Source organism: Aythya ferina (genome assembly GCF_964211825.1).
Source record: "Aythya ferina genome assembly, chromosome: 3".
NCBI lineage: Eukaryota > Metazoa > Chordata > Aves > Anseriformes > Anatidae > Aythya > Aythya ferina.
Genome location: NC_140298.1, coordinates 27897297 through 27913157, shown reverse-complemented (window position 1 = coordinate 27913157; position 15861 = coordinate 27897297). Strand labels below are relative to the sequence as shown.

Here is a 15861-nt window from a genome sequence, read left to right as displayed (position 1 = left end):
AGCACAAGCAGTGACAGTCATTGATTTTGGCTTGACGAAGCAGCCAAGTCCAGCACTCATAAATCTTCACTCACAAACTGTAGCAGCTTCCAGACGCTTTTGGCCTGGTAGATTGAACGAAATGAAAACTACTGTATTTTAGAGGTATAAGCAAAGCAAGCCAAGTAATAGGGATCAATTCCAGCCATCCACTGAGATGACTTATATGGACAACAACCAGCCTTCAGTTAGCCTCATTCCTTGCTGAGCCGTGCCTGGCTGTGAGGCCACTTTGACAGCTGAAGTAAAAGCAAGTAAACAGGCAACCCTGAGGGCTGGGAATCTGTCTCATCACATTCAGCAGACAGGTGGACCTGAAGTCTGCTTGGAAACCATTAAAATCACAGTCAGGCCTTAGAGATGAAACAGGATTAAAAGTCACCACCCAGGTTGTTCAGAAAATAAACAGTGTGGTATCTCAGAATGGTTTGGGATGGCAGGGACCTCACAGACCACCTGGTTCCACCCCCCACCATGTGCAGGGACAGCTTCTACCAGACCAGGTTGCCCAAAGCCGCATCCAGCCTTGAACACCTCCAGGGATGGGGCATCCACAGCTTCTCTGGGCAGCCTGTGCCAGCATCAGTGCCTTGCCACCTGAGTGGTAGCCTGAGGATACGGCATGAATATGATATAGCCGACCTGGCATGGCCCCAGCCGCCTGAAAAGGGACAAGGGCCGCAGGCGGGCTGGACGCAGACGGGCTGCACATTTTGCCCGCTCTGGGGGGGTCCCCAAAGCCCCCCTGTGCGGCGCGGGGGCTGCGAGGCCGGCGGGGAGGCTGCCCGCAGCCGGGCCCGGCGCGGAGGCCGCCCCTCGGGGCGGGGCCCCCGGCAGCCCGGCAGGGGTCGGGGCCGGGCCGGCACCCGCGGCCCCATAAGAGGCTTGGGGCGGCGGTGGTAGCGCCAGCAGGAGCAGCAGCAGCAGCGGAGGCAGGATGCAGGCGGCCCCCGGAGCGCAGGCGGCGCGGCCCTTCAAGCTGAGGAAGAGTTTCGGTAGGGGCGGCGGGGCCGCGGAGCGCAGCAGGGGCGGCGGGCTGCGCGCACGGGTAACGCTTGTCCTCTCTCCCGCGCAGCCACCAGGCTGGAAGAAGTAGCCGGCATCAGGGCCAAGTTCCCGACGAAAATCCCGGTAAGGCTCCGCTTTTGTCGCCGTGCTCGGGGAAGGCTCCCGGTGCCTCTTCCTTTGAAGTTTGGGACCGCGGGGCGGGATGCTTTTATGGCTTCTAAGCGGCTCTGATTAAAACAGGTGATTGTTGAGAGGTACCAGAAGGAAAAATACCTTCCTCTCCTGGACAAAACCAAGTTTCTTGTTCCCGAGGAGCTGACCATGACGCAGTTCATAACCATCATCAGGTGGGCTGCGGGCACTGGGGCGGGAGGGGGTCTCCAGCCGTGGCTGCCTCCCCCTGCGGGGAGAGGCGCTTGCTCGGGTGCTTTGGGGAAAGGAGGTGCCTCCTGCTTTCCCTTCTGCCTTCTGGACCCGTGAAGCCTCCTCTCCTCCATGCTAAGGGCAGCGTGTAAGGACTGTGCTAAACTCCAGCTCTGCTTTCCTCCTGCTTGCTGAAGCTGGTGCTGTGGCTCTGTTCTCCTAGCTCTTGCTGTGCCTTGCTCAAGCTGATAGCAACTCCTAGGTGTGAGCTGTGGGAAGCATGCTTGTAAGTTGTTCCTTACAAAAGCACTGTAGCAGAGAAGTTTCCCAAAGTACTTAGTGCATTCTCTGCCAAAGCATTGGGAAATAGCAAGGCTTTCAGACTCCTAAAAGTGCACTGAGGAGATCTTCCTGGCTATTAGCTCCTGTAGGAGGTGCTTTTGTCTCTTGCACAGCTGATCTGTATGTTATGTCTTCAAGAACTCTTCTTTTGAAGGCAGGCTTACTTTAAGTGTAACTGACTATTCTGTAATCTCTTGCTGTAGCTGTACAGCAGGAGCTTTTGGTTTCTGCTTAGCACTTCTCCCCAGTATCTGAGAACTCAAAGCTCACTCAGTAGCCCTTGTGGTCTAGAAATTTAAGCCTTTCCTTGGAGCACAAGTCTTCTGGCTTCCAAGCACATGGTTAACTTCCTGCTGATGAAGACATTAAACCACAAATTGACTTTACACAGTGTTTCTTTTACATAGCTTCCCTAATAAGCTACTGTTCTTCTTTGTGTATTTCATAGACTAAAGTTGATGTTGTCTTAAATTTGCTGATGCTTAATCCTCTATTTCCTTTCCTCTCCCCTCTTCAATTAGAAGCAGGATGGCTCTAACTGCTACACAAGCTTTCTACCTGCTGGTGAACAACAAGAGCTTAGCCAGTATGTCCTTGACAATGGCAGAAGTGTACAGGGACTACAAAGATGAAGATGGCTTTGTGTACATGACGTATGCTTCCCAGGAGATGTTTGGATGCTTCTTACTCACTCAAGGGAAAACTTTGAAATGTCTTCAGAAAACCTAAGGCTGGGGTCTGTGCGCTGCAGCGAAGCAGTTTTGCTGTGAGTCATGCCTGTGACGTGAAGCTCAGAGACGCTCCTTCCAATATGAGTTCATGAGCTCTGTACTGGGGAGTCATGACACAAAAGCTGGCAGGACCAGCTCAAGGCAGAAATGGTGGTACACTTTTCATGGATAATAACTTAGATATCTATTTTTATACCTGAAGACACTATGGGTTGGTGTTTTTTTTTGGAACTGCACCTCCACTTTTTTTTTGCGATACCAATCTTTGATGTAACTGCTTTTTAAGGTGTCATTAAAGTCTAAATTTAAGAGTAAAATAAAGAAGCTTTTAAGTACTGGGTTGAACATTAGTTTTAATCTGGGGAAAGTCTATCTAGGTGACAGTCCTAGAACAATTCTGGGGATCTGAGCTTAATGGCTCTTAAATAAAGCACTGCTTGCATAGCCACTCCTTCTCTTCTGGAAGAGACAACAAAGTTCTGGGTCTGCTCCACTGTGAGTGACTTTACCTGTAAACAACTTGTTAAGCTAGGTACCTGAGCTGCAAGATGACAGTAGTGTTAGAACAGGATTCAGTGCAGTGTAGTTTCAGCACCTGAATAAAAACTCCTGTCAGCTGTTACAGAAAATGCTGTGAATGCTTATGATAGACAACAATTGTTTCAAATAGTCAATACTGACTGCTAGGCAGCATAACCTAAATGCAGGTAATATGACTAGAACTCTGACTTGAGTGTTCAAGATCTCCCTAGGAAAGATGCTCGCATCTTCCCTCTACAGGCACCTGCGTGTCCCTTCTGCAAAAGAGCTTCATTAAGCCTTCTCTGAAGGGTGGGGAACTGTGTTGTACCTTACAGTGGAGAGGTATGCCAGTGTCTAAAACTCCCTAAACCTAAGTTATAGGACCTCTTGACAGGAGGCTCAGTCTGAAGCTAGCCTTCCTGGCTTCCTCATATCTGAGGAATGTATCAGGAAAGCTATGAATATTCTGAGCATGCATAATGAACTTAAAACACCAAGTCATTTAGGAATCTGTTGCAGCGTGCAGTTAACAATTTTAGGCAGCCTCAGCTTAGGATGGTCAAATTGTTACATCATGATGCAATTGTTTTGTTCAGTACTGAATTGACTTGCAGGATGATTAATACAGGAATTGCTAGACTAAAGGAAGAAGTGTTGACAGTATTTAAATTATACATAAGGAAGGAATGTGTATGTATTAGCTTTTTGCAGTGGCTCTCTTGAATTTAAAGCTCTGAGCAGATTTGGGCTCAAGCCTCTAAACCTAAAAGCTACTGTATTGCCTGTTAAGGGGTACCTGTATCACTGAAGGTGTTATTTACCAGCTCATAAAACAAGGCAGATTGGGAGGATGCAGGCACAAAGAAATCATTGACCTGCCCAACTCAGTAGAAAGGGGCAGGCTGTGTCAGAGCATGGGTTATGAAAACAGGCAGGCTTTGGGATCCCAGAATCTGTTGCTTGGATCAGGTTCACTTCTCATGGAAACAGCTTCCATTCCACAAATTGAATGCAAGTAGCCATTTGTTACAAGCCCTCAGGGAGGCAAAGACACCTGTTTGGCAGGCATAGGGCAGGGCAATGTTGGACAGCTGTGGGAACCCCAGGGTAGGGGTAGCAAGGGGAAGTCTTGCTGTGTTCTAGCACTCTTGACAGCCCAAGAGCTCAGTTAATATTTTGCTTCGTTGGCTCCTCTGTTTGTCTTCCTGTCTTGTGTGATATTTGGTGCGTGAAGAGAAAAGTACTACAGATTCTTGGCTGGAACAGTTCTGTCTGACAGCCAACTTTCTTTAGTCTGTAATGTAGTGGCTGAGGTGTAAGTGTTGATCCTTCCAGCTCACATTGACATTAGACTGTGTGCTGTCTAACAGGCTCAATTGCAGATCCAGCCAAAAAGTTACTGCAGAAGAAGGTCAGTTGCAGGTGAAGAACATCTTTATAAACCTATTCAAACTGCCCTGTTGAACCCAGAGAGAAGTCTCATGAGCTGGTTAAAGCTCCATCATTGGGTAATAGTAGTAGATATGCCCTTCTACCAGGTGTCAAAGCAAGTAAGATTAACCATCAAAGGCAGTCTTCAAAGAGTCTTAGAGTAATAAGCTAGGAGTTAGATGTCCAAATACATCAGGTATCCTGCTGGTGTGACAAGAAGCTCTGGATTGAACCTATTGTCTCTTCAACTGCAGGGAACAACTAAAAAAGAAGCAAACAGAAAAAGCTTTGCTCTGATGTCTGACATAAGCAACTGAGATAACCATAGCTGCCTCCAATGAGCTGCTGTTTGAAGAGCTAATATTTGTTTTAGCTATTACCCATTGATTACAGACAAGTACGTAGTTCTGTAGTTCTTGCAATGAAGGACACCACTGGAAGTCAGTGATAAGTAAACTCTATAGTGTTTTCCGATGTAATACCAATCTATAAAGAGAAGATAGAGATGCTACTAATGTTTGTTAAAATATATTCATTTCTGAATTAAGATGTGGATATGGTTCTTTAATATCCAAAACCTCCACCAGAGAAAAGAAAATGTAAGGATACTTTTCTTTCTGCCATAGACTACCAGCTAAATCCTGGAAGGTGTGTGGTGTTCTGGCTACAAAGCTCTTGGGTATGTATGTGCTCTGCTGAAGTTACTTGTTTGGTTGGGTCCACAGCCCTCGAACCCTAGCAAAATCAAGCATTACATCTCATCTTCAAATCAATATAACTGAAAGGACACTGAATTTAGGTGTGGAATGAAGACTAAAATTGCCCTTGCTGCCTTGCTTTTGAGTTGTTGTTGTTTTTTTTTTGTTTTGTTTGTTTGTTTGTTTTTAAGTGAGGATTGTGTAAAATAGAGTACTGGGTGAGTTGTGACTTCAACATAGCTGAGTGGAATTACACAGAAATAACACTGGGGGAGGAAAACAGTCTGTTTCCTTACCTTCACTTAAAAAGCTCTAGTTTTAATAACCACAGATACTGCTAGTGTCATTAAAAGGGAAAAACAAAAGCACCTAAAATAGCTGCTGCCACCTTTGCTGCACAAAATGATATTTTAATAAAGCATGCCATTTGTGTAACGTATGCCTACACAGCAACTGCTGTGGAAACAGGATTAAGTTTTCTTGTTGTCAAAAGGCCTGAGCAAGCTGCATGTACTCTGAATACTCATCAGGACAACGGGAGGAGACCACAGTAGCAATTCAGGAAAAACAACCGTCTCCGAGCTCTGGGTTTTGTTCAGAAATAGAAAAGGGGGGAGGGGGAAAGTCTCATCAATGTACTTGAATTCTAAGTGGTAGAAGTCGTCTTTTTTTTTTTTTTCCTGTGTCTGTTAAGACTAGAGATCCAGTTGTCTGTACTCTCCTTGCCACCACTGACATCCTACAGCCATAGCAAACGCAGCTTTAAAATGCATACAATGCTTTATGGAGTGTGAATTGTCACTTGCTGCAAGGCAAACATGATAATGTCAGTTAGGGTTTTCATGCAACAAGCAACAACGGGACCTTTCCAAACCGTTAGAATTTTAAAATTATTTAAGATTTTTGGGGTAGAATAAAATTAATTAATAGGGATACTAATCTTCTCTCTTAAGTAATGCAGACAACAAGTCTTGTGAATTTAGCAGGTAAAAGCAATAAAAAGCCTATCTAACTGTTTCCAGACAGTGTTAGCTTTGCAGTAAAAATAATAAAAAACTACAAAACCCATGACTGTTATACATGCTAAACGACAGACTTGATCTTTCTCCTCCCCTTCATATTCTTTTTTTGACTTATGTATAAAAGAGTAAATTGGGAAAGTCAAATGAAATAATAGGACAGAACATAACCTTCAGCATCAAATTGTACTACTGTATTCCCATTAAGAAAGCCTCTATAGAAACTACAGGGATTAAACCAAAGGGCCTAACTGGGAGAGGAAACTATTTTTAGAACACTGTGTTTTTAATGTATAGGCTGTGAAGTAGAGGGGGAGGGAAGGAAGGTTTCCTTGGAAAACTTCCAAGGGGTCTCTGAAAGGTGATTGAAAAATAGAAGTTCATATGTTACAGTAAAACATGTACTTTTTTTTTTTTAATGGCCCCCATATACCCTCCAATATTTGTTACAGAAAGACATCTAGACGACTCTTGTACATAAATGTATTTCATTCTTTTCCATAGACTTTTGTGTCACCCTATCATATTTGAAACTAGAAAAAATCAAATTCTACCTGTACAAATATGCTTAGTGTTTTTTTTTTTTTTTTTTAAAGATACTTCTTAATGGTTGCTGTACACAGCTATTTCCACTGATGTTTTTAGGTTGCTCTTTAAGAGCACAAGTTTCTTAGCTATCTGTGACTTGTTCTAAATGACAATCTGGCCCTAGTTTAGAGGAACAGCTTAAATGAAGGTGACTACCTTAGGGTTCTCCTGTTACAGTCATAATTGTGTCACTCCCTGCCTCTTGTTTTCTAGCAGATGTGTGTCTTGCCCTTCAACTGTAATGTTCCTATGGCACACAACTGTTTAGTAGCAGCATAGTCCAGATGGGTTTTGAAGAGCGTGTAGCAAGTATCAAAGCTAGAGTCTGCAAAGCAGAACTGCCCCTTCCCTGCAGGCAGACCCTCAGGAGGGAGGGAGTGTGCCCTGCTGTGTGCGCAGAGTTTCCAGGGCAGGCAAGAGGGGGGCCAGGAGGGGCTGCTTGGGCAGCTTGACACTTACATCATGTCCGGCAGGGACTGTAAAGGACCTTTATGAGGCTGCTTGTGATTTGTTGCAGGGTGGGCTTGGCTGGTGGTGTTTATTTTCACAAATAATCCATGATCCTGGCTTCACTTTCTGTGTAACAGCATGGTGTCTGGATCCTAATCAGGCCTTCAGCCCAAACCCTGCTATGTGTCAGAAAGGTGGGAAAGCTGTCAATTTCACAGTACTTGAGATGATGTAAAAGGGAAACAAAACAAAAACATAGGTTTATCTGCCATTGATTGAGGTCCTTGGTAGACCTGAAGCTTATTTCCAGTTCTCAATAACTGAGCCAAGACTTTACAGCCTGCCAGACAGATTTGCAGGGAGATCTTTAGGTCAGCCAAACAGTGGGTGAGGAGAGGGGACAGACTGGAGAGAGGGGCTAAGGATGTGTATCAGCACTTCCATCCAGAGCAGCTGCAGTCTTGTATTCTTCCCAAGTCTGCTTGTGACTGAATGGAAAGGCTGAGCCTCAGCGTGACATCACTCAGGCAACCACTACAGCCATTAGCTCACAAAGAGAAGTTATGAGAAAAAACACACATGCACATATGCTTTCAGATGGAGAGTGGATACAGCCTTTTCCTGAGTAGTGAACTCTGTCAATGGAAAAAAACACACAGGAGGGTGCTGAAAGGAAGACATGGTGAAAAAGAAATTCTCTTCTTAGTGCTGGCACTACTTCACAAGGAGACTTGGCCTTTACTCTGGGAACTTAAAAAACTCAAGATCAGGTGATGGATACAAGTATGGTCTCTGTCTGACCTTCCTCCCCTAAAAAGCTGCATCTGTGGTCAAAAATTAAAAGTCAAATAGCGATATGAGCTGCATATTTGAATGCTGACTGGATGAGGAAGAGTAACTCATTTTCCAGCCTCCTAATGCATTAGTCATCAACAAAATAAAACAGCCATCAATAGGAAAAACAGCTGCTGTGCTACAGGTGAGGGAAGGATCACTGACTTAGTGCAGACATCTGTGGTGTCTAGACCGTCTGGGTAACCCAATCACAAAAGAGGTTAGGAAGATAATTTCACTATTCCAAACTATATTGGCTCTGTTATAAACCTGTCAAAACTGTCAAGAGAGGCCTCAGGAGAAATACTGCATTTTCCTGGGAGGCAGCTGTATTTGGTTTAACCCTCAGCTCTTCCCAGCCATCCTCATGCTCACTGACTTCCATTCTCATTCTTTTTTTTGGAAAGGAACCAGGCCTTCTGTGTTTGCAGAACCTGGATACAGATTCCAAGATTGCTGAAAACTATAAATAATATGCCCTCCGTTGCCATGTAACAAACTTGTATGAGAATTCACAGTTGTTCTGTTATTGTAATTCAACCTGTGCTGGAGCCTCGGGTGGCGCCTGTGTTGATATGCTTTGGTCTCTCTCAAGCTCCCAAGCCTCTGTCAGATCTGCAGCAGGAGTTTAAATGGCCTGACTGAGGCTGTTACTGCCATTTAGGTAGCTCTCCCACCTTCCAGCAAATTTGCTTGAGATAGAAAAACATCCAGTCCCTTCTTGGATCAGCTGAAGAACAGCTGTGTGTTTTAGTGTTGCTCATTTATGTGAACTGTTCTAGCTTCAGGCCCAAGGTAGGTTACTGCAGTGGTTTTACTGCATGTCCCAGCTTATCCAGATGATCCACAAAAGGATGCCACCTCACATGAGTGCTTCTAGTGGCAGACTGCTGGGAGGTAGCAATCTCCAGGAAGGGTTGGTGCAGAGGGAGCATGTTACATGAAACTGGGGGGGGGGGGGGTTAGGGGAAGGGGAGAGGGAGAGGGAGGAGAAGGCTGGTGTGGGGAACTGCTACTGGTATAGATGGCTCTTGAAGATGAGGTGGGTTTGCACTCTGGGCTACGCCAGGACCCTAAAGGTATCCTCTGATTCTGTCATCCAAAGCAGCTAGCCCAGTAGGCAACTGTTGAGCATGATCACTGTGTCACTTGCTTCACGTAGGAGCATGCTTTATAAAGCAATGGAAAAAGCATTTATCTAAAGCGGGGGATACTTCACTAGGATTGCCCCTTCTGCCTGAAGAGCCTGAGCCACACGTACCACACCGGGCACCCTGGTTAGTGCCTGGACCCAGCACAGAAAATGCTCATGCTGCAGGGAGAAGGTAGGGCCCTTGCAGGTAAGGCCCAGGGTGACAGTGGAGGTGTGCAGCCCAGGGGATTGAACCCAGCTTCCACACTAGACCTCCAGTCTACCTTCTCTTTCTGAAAATTATCCAACTGTAAGATGTGTGAAAGGCTTTGGTTTTACTAGTGGAAAGTTTAGGCTGTTTTGAAGGGCCTGATCCAAAACCCTATGAAGTAGATGAAGTGATTCCAGTAGAAGCTAGAGCATGCACTGAAGTACTGCCTGGGGCCACAAGGGCTGCAGAGCTAGAGCTAGCATGTTACAATACATGCGAGGAAGCACTTAAACATAAGAGGTGGAGAGGAGAAGGAAAGGTCAAACTCTGTAGCAGACATGAAAGGTTTTATGTTAAATTTGCTGGAAAGTTTTTCTTCAAAACATGCTTTTGCCAAGTATCTTGTTTCCCCATTCAGACTGCTGTATTTTTCCCCCATCTGATTAATTTTATTTCTGCTCATTTGTCAGGAGGGAAAATCTAAATCTTAACCTATATTTATATGAGGGGAAAAGATGAATGAAAGAAAATCCTTGTTGGCTGTACAGTTACAAATGTGACTGCAGCAAAAAAAATGTGCTATGTATGGGAACAGGTACTTGGTAACACTGAAAAGCAAAACCAGGTTATTTTATTCTACATGTCTCCATTTAAAAATGAGGTGGGGTTTTCTGGTCATTCTCAACATAGTAAGGTATTATGGGGAGGGTGGAGTGGAAGAGTTTTTGGGTTTTAGTTACATATAACTGAGAGCCACACACTTGGTCACACCGTGTTTTACAGATGCTTTCTAGTAAATTATTTGTTACCTGCAGTACTGCATAAAAAGCCACAGTGGAGTACCTATGTCATGCTACAAAAAAACAAAGCATGGAAGTGCAGCAGAGAGCAGTTTGCCAGCACATGGAGCAAGTAAATCTGTAATAATTCATACTATTCTGCATGCATAAGATCCAGAGCTGGCCAAGTCATTCGGAAAGTGGACACCATACATGTATTTTCATCAAGCAGAACAAGAAATGAGAAACTGAAGAAGGTGAGCAGTTACAAAAGATGTACTTGATCAAAACCTCTCTCTAAAAGTGCTGTAAACTAGCCTTTTTCAGAGATTTCTCTACTTGGAGGAAAGATATATAAAGCATGTCTTGAAATACTAGTGGCTTTAGGATTGTGGCTTAGCGCTCATAAAGAGCTGAGAATGTATGCTTGGGTTTTTGTTTTGAGGAATAAGTTCTTCTTAACGTTAGCCTTGACTTCCTGCATTTCCTGGCTAAATTGTCTATTGCGTGATTAGATGATTACCTCATCTGATGATTTAAGAAAAACTCTTGAAGGAGATTGTAGCAGTAAACTGCACTTCTATGCCAGGCTCCTCCCACAACTGTATCCAAAGCACTGTCTATGAAACATACAAATCCTACATTTAGATGCACTATATAATGCTGAAACTCAGCTTCAGTTGAGGAAGGCAAAATGGATAGCCAAAAGTACATGGTTTCAAAAACTAAGGGAGAAAGAGAGAAGGACGTTATATATGGCCTTTTAGCAAGGCTCTTGTTATTGAAAGTGCCATAAGTATTCAAAGTATTCTTCAAAGTGTCGTATCATGAGGTGGGACTGAGAAGAAGGAAACTGAATGGCTGATATACAGTTGCATGAAATGTACGTGCAGCAGAAACCATGCAACTTGTCTGCTTGTTGACAATTATTTTCTTGATGCACCAAAGTCTACAATTTGGTAGCTAAATCAAAGATTTCTTTAACAAGTAACTTTTACTCCTTGTACTTACACAGAGAGAGATGAAATATGCTCAGCCCCATCTTTTCTATGGTAGTAGAGCCAAAGTTTAAACTGCAGAATTAAGAAAGGGTTGAATCATTTCTCTTAGAGTACCTTGTGAAGTGCAAACTAGGGAAAGACAAGAAACCAGGCAATTAGCCAATTTTTTAGATTTAAAATAAATAAAGGTTTTCAGAATTAATTTGATCATCAGTGGATTTATCTGTGAATCTCAGTAGAATTTCACTTAAGTATGAAAAACCAAAATCAATCTTACTTTCAGTATGTTTGTAAATAGAGCAGGAAGAACGCAGCATAACTTGTCTATGCATGGTCTTCGAAGCTTAGTAGGTTATTGTTTGTAAACTCTTTAGAGGACGTTACGGGCAAGCTGAAGTTTAGAGAGATGGATATGCTACAAACTGAGTCTTTAGGCTGTGCACGTATCTTTCATTTTTATGCAAGTCATACCTTTCTGGAAATCTGTGAAATGTTTATGTCATTAATATTAGAAGGAGCACAGACAGCTGGGACAGCACCTGTCTTTGAGACATTTGAGAATCAAATCCTTTGCACATGCCAGGATGTTCCTCTACATTTGTATTTCCTGAGTCTTACTGACTAGGCCCACAAGTACTGTTTGTTGTACTTTCACAGTTATCAAAGTTAGTGTTATACTGAAGTCTGCAACACAACCTTAATCAATAACTGTTTGAGATTTTTTGAGCAATGCTGGATTATGCAAACAATAAAAATTGGTGCCTCAAAGTTATTCTTGGTCTAGTTCTGGGACATTAGAGGAAATAAATAAGATTAATAAAAAAACATCTACAGCAGGCCAGCAGTCAAGGCTCAGACAGATCTCAATCCTCAAAGTGTCTTTCTGGTTAAGGAATTTGGCCCATTTTCTGATTTACTAATTTTAAACAGAGACTAGTTGAATGGTGATTCAAAAATGTAGTACATGTAGAAATAAAGTTAAAACAAATCCTGGTACTTCAAGGGGATTTGAAGTGAACATGCTAAATCAAAACAATCTAGCATCTTATATTGTAGTTACTGCTACAGCCGAATACTTCTTATATCTACCAGTAAAATAATTAGGGATATTAAAAAATGTGCTCAGAATCACATTTGATACTTTTATTTATACACATTCTTATTTCTACCCAAAGTAAATTGTTGAGGATCTGCTTATTTAATTTTGGTTAAGTGTGAGCCGAGCACTTTACAAACTTATTTTTCTAGGATTCTGGAAAGAGATGTTTTCTTCGTAACTAACTATTTGCACCAAAAATTTATAATTGCATTGCAAGAGAACACAGAGGAAATCTATATAAACTAGAAACCTTTTTTCCTGACTAAAATTTTATTCATCTGCTTGATGTCATGAAACTTTACAAAGGTTTAATCAATGTCAGCTTTTGCCTTTTAATTCGTAATCTTTTTTTGCTTCACATCTGGACTTAATCTCTGGTTAAACAAATCAGAATTTATGGAGTTTACCACACAAATTGAGGAGTTTCTTCTCTCATGTCATTGTCTGCATACTAAGTATTTGCTAATAGAGTTGATGCTCATCTAACATCCTTATTCCCTGTGACTTCTAAAAAAAAAAAGAAAGAAAAAAGAAAAAGACAAATCCAAAGAATAGCTAGTCCTGTGTGTATTGTGGGTTTTGGAATAAGAAACAAAAAAAGATTTTACAGGAAGGGTGAAGAAGGCTCCCATTCTAGCCTGGTCAAATGAATACAACATACTTCATTTGGACAGGAATAATCAGCAGCACGAATACAGGATGGAAAACAACTGGCTGGTAGCATTTCTTCTAAAAAGAGTCCATGGGATAGACTGAATCACAAGTTAAGCATGAATCAACGCTACCAAGCTATTGTGAAAAAAGCAATCACCACATTGGGATTTCTAAACAGGAGCAGACCCTTCAAGATGTGTGAAATAAGCCTTCTGCTGTACTCAACAATGGTAGGGTTTTAGCTGAAAGTGTGCCTCATCTAGGCACTCAGTTGAAGAAGAATATGAACTAGCTGAGAATTCAGAGATTAATGACAATAAGCAGAGATTTAGACAATGCCTATGATAAAGGAAGGAAGAAGTGGGGTGGTTTAGCAGAAAAGGCTGGAAAAAGGACATGCTATTCCTCACAAAGAGAAGGCTCTTGATAAAGGAGAGGGAAGCATTTTTTTTTCTTGTTTATATTGGCTACTATGACAGATATTGGGGCTTAAATTGCAGCAAGAAAAAAACTAGGAAAGCTTTCTAATGAAAAAGGTGGTGCAGAACTGGAATATTTGTCTGGGAAGTTGTGGAATGTCCACACTGGAGGATTAGTCTAAATTAATCCTTCTACAAGACACTGGGAAGATTTCTGGATGTCCTGGTTTCCTCTGATTCTACATTGTCCATTAAAATATCTTTATTTCTTAAGCATCAGAGTGGTTTTTTTGGTTGTTGTTGTTTGTTTGTTTTTTATGAGAGTTCTCAGATTACACTGCTGTACTGTAACCGCACAGACTTGTGTAATCACAATAAAGGGATGCAGAATTATAGAGGGCATATGGGTCCTTACAGTGAGGAGAAAGGTTAAGTTCACCAGAATACCCTAGCACAAGAGAAAAATTTGTTTCAAGAGAGCTTCTCGAATACTGACAGGCATTGATCAACTCCGACCAAGCTATGCCATCAATGCTGGGGCTTAGCTGGTCTAACTCCACTGCTTCTCTTCCTGTATCTTCATTTCACTGGCACAACCATGTGCAGCTGTACTATAGCTTTCACCTACAACAGAACCCCAACCCAGTTTGTTACTCAAATACTTCTGCATGTATGTATGAGTGGAACAAATGTTGAGGGGAGTATCTAAGAAAAAGTTAATGACACCATGGCCTAAACTCCTACTGCGATGTCCAGTCCCTCTATACCAAACTGAGGAAAGAACTTTTAAACACAATGCCAATGTGTCAGAGATTACTTACACATTAGCAAGGGGCTTCCATTTCCCTTCCCACCTCCCCTGTGATTCAACTGAAACATGGAACCCTGTTTATCTGGATTCTAAAAAGGATTTAGAAAGAAACAGAACTACATTCAGAACAAAGACTGAGATGTACCGGACAACAATTTACATGGCAATAGAGAGGCAATGACTTCAAGAGCACTGCAGATCATCTAAACTGTTTTCGTAGCTTCCATCAAAAACTCAGCCTCCCAAGTTCCTCCCCTCCCCCAGACACTCATGACCCTTTGGTACCTGGTTTGGTACCAGCCCCGTACCATGATCACATCAAATATAGTAAGTTTTTTCTGCTTTTCTACTACTAATTGGATTTTCATCTTATGTTATTTGTTATAGAGACACTGTGAATTAAGTTTTACTGCCATGTGTGTTTGCCTGTGCGTGCATTTATATGATACATAAAATCTCTTTACAATCACTAGGCTCAAAACATGCAGGTTAACCCAAAGCAGTTTTTCTTATCACCTACTTGCCACACACAAAAGACATGCAGGCTACCTTCCTTTCATGCAGTTACTTACAGAAGTTTGCTTTCACAAAATTTATACTGATGCAGGTATATGAGTGTGGTTTCTAAACACCACGAGGTGATTTAAATCCATACTGCTGCTGAAAGTGTTAATGCTAGAAACTAACCTGACAAAATCCAGCTCCATGATCCAGAAAGTCCCATGGGTTCAGCAGAGCCCCTACACCTTAGATCACTTAGCCACTTCTGCAAGCGAATCCTATGATTAAGGCAAGTATTTTTTCCATTATTACAGAAGAAAAGAATAATTGTATGCTATGACTTTCCAAGAATCAAATGGCAATTACCATTTCTGAACCATACAGTCATTACTGATATCACTTCAGGCACTTGAAAATGCAGGGGATTAACAGAAAGCTAATACTGTGACAGTATTTTGAAAGACTAAATGAATTAGCAAAGGTAAACACAAACCTCCTAGCTTGACATCAATATTTGTAGGGCATATCAAGGACTTGATTAACTGAGAGTTTAAAGAGAGATCAATATTGATGCTAATACGTGCTTACTGAAAATATAACTTGTCTAGCAGAGTTTTCAATAAGATTGTAATTTATGATTAAACAGGTATTGGTACTAACATGTTAAGACTTTCACTTTATCTGTCAGATGTTTTCTTTGGTATCATACAACATTTTGACTAAAGGAGCCAGAAAAATAGAGTAGCCTATAAGCAGATCTCCAAATCTTGGAAATGGGGAAGTCATCACCAAGTAATTGTACTTCTAATTCAGTCCTATAATAGCCATGTTTCTGTGCCTGTGCTGTTCTCAGTGCAGCATTTCTATCAATAATTTAGAAGAAAACCAAATCAACCTTCTCTACCATAAATTTATCACTGATAAAGCTTGCATATGCCTCAAAGTGCAGGGATAAAAAATGAAAGGCAGGTCACTTGGACTGGGTAATGTGGAGATAAGCACATTCAGTGGTAACAGAAGAGCTACATATAAAATCAGACGAGCTATAATTAGAGACTATACAGGGCCTTGTCTTGGAAAAGAAGATGATAATAATTTTATTATAGAAATTACCACGTGACACCAATGATCAGAAAAGACTAATAGAATCATCGGACACATGGACAGGCAAGAGAATTTCAATCTTCTGCACCTGGCATTGGAATGACTACTGCTACATTCAAGCTAAT

At 42.1% G+C, this 15861-nt stretch overlaps 1 protein-coding gene across 1 annotated transcript; it reads left to right on the top strand.

Moving 5' to 3' along the window:
- Positions 1-896: 896 nt before the first annotated feature.
- MAP1LC3C (microtubule associated protein 1 light chain 3 gamma) lies at positions 897-2833 on the top strand. Its single transcript, XM_084515079.1, has 4 exons — positions 897-1034; positions 1115-1170; positions 1288-1394; positions 2274-2833. Exons 1-4 carry the CDS (start codon positions 977-979, stop codon positions 2479-2481), a joined length of 429 nt encoding a protein of 142 aa, XP_084371205.1. The 5' UTR covers positions 897-976; the 3' UTR covers positions 2482-2833.
- The last annotated feature ends 13028 nt before the right edge of the window (positions 2834-15861 follow it).

Coding starts and splice junctions, on each gene's coding strand:
- MAP1LC3C (XM_084515079.1), top strand. CDS start 977: ATGCAGGCGGCCCCCGGAGCGCAGGCGGCGCGGCCCTTCAAGCTGAGG. Junction 1,035..1,114: donor CAAGCTGAGGAAGAGTTTCG/GTAGGGGCGGCG, acceptor TCTCCCGCGCAG/CCACCAGGCTGGAAGAAGTA. Junction 1,395..2,273: donor CAGTTCATAACCATCATCAG/GTGGGCTGCGGG, acceptor CTCTTCAATTAG/AAGCAGGATGGCTCTAACTG.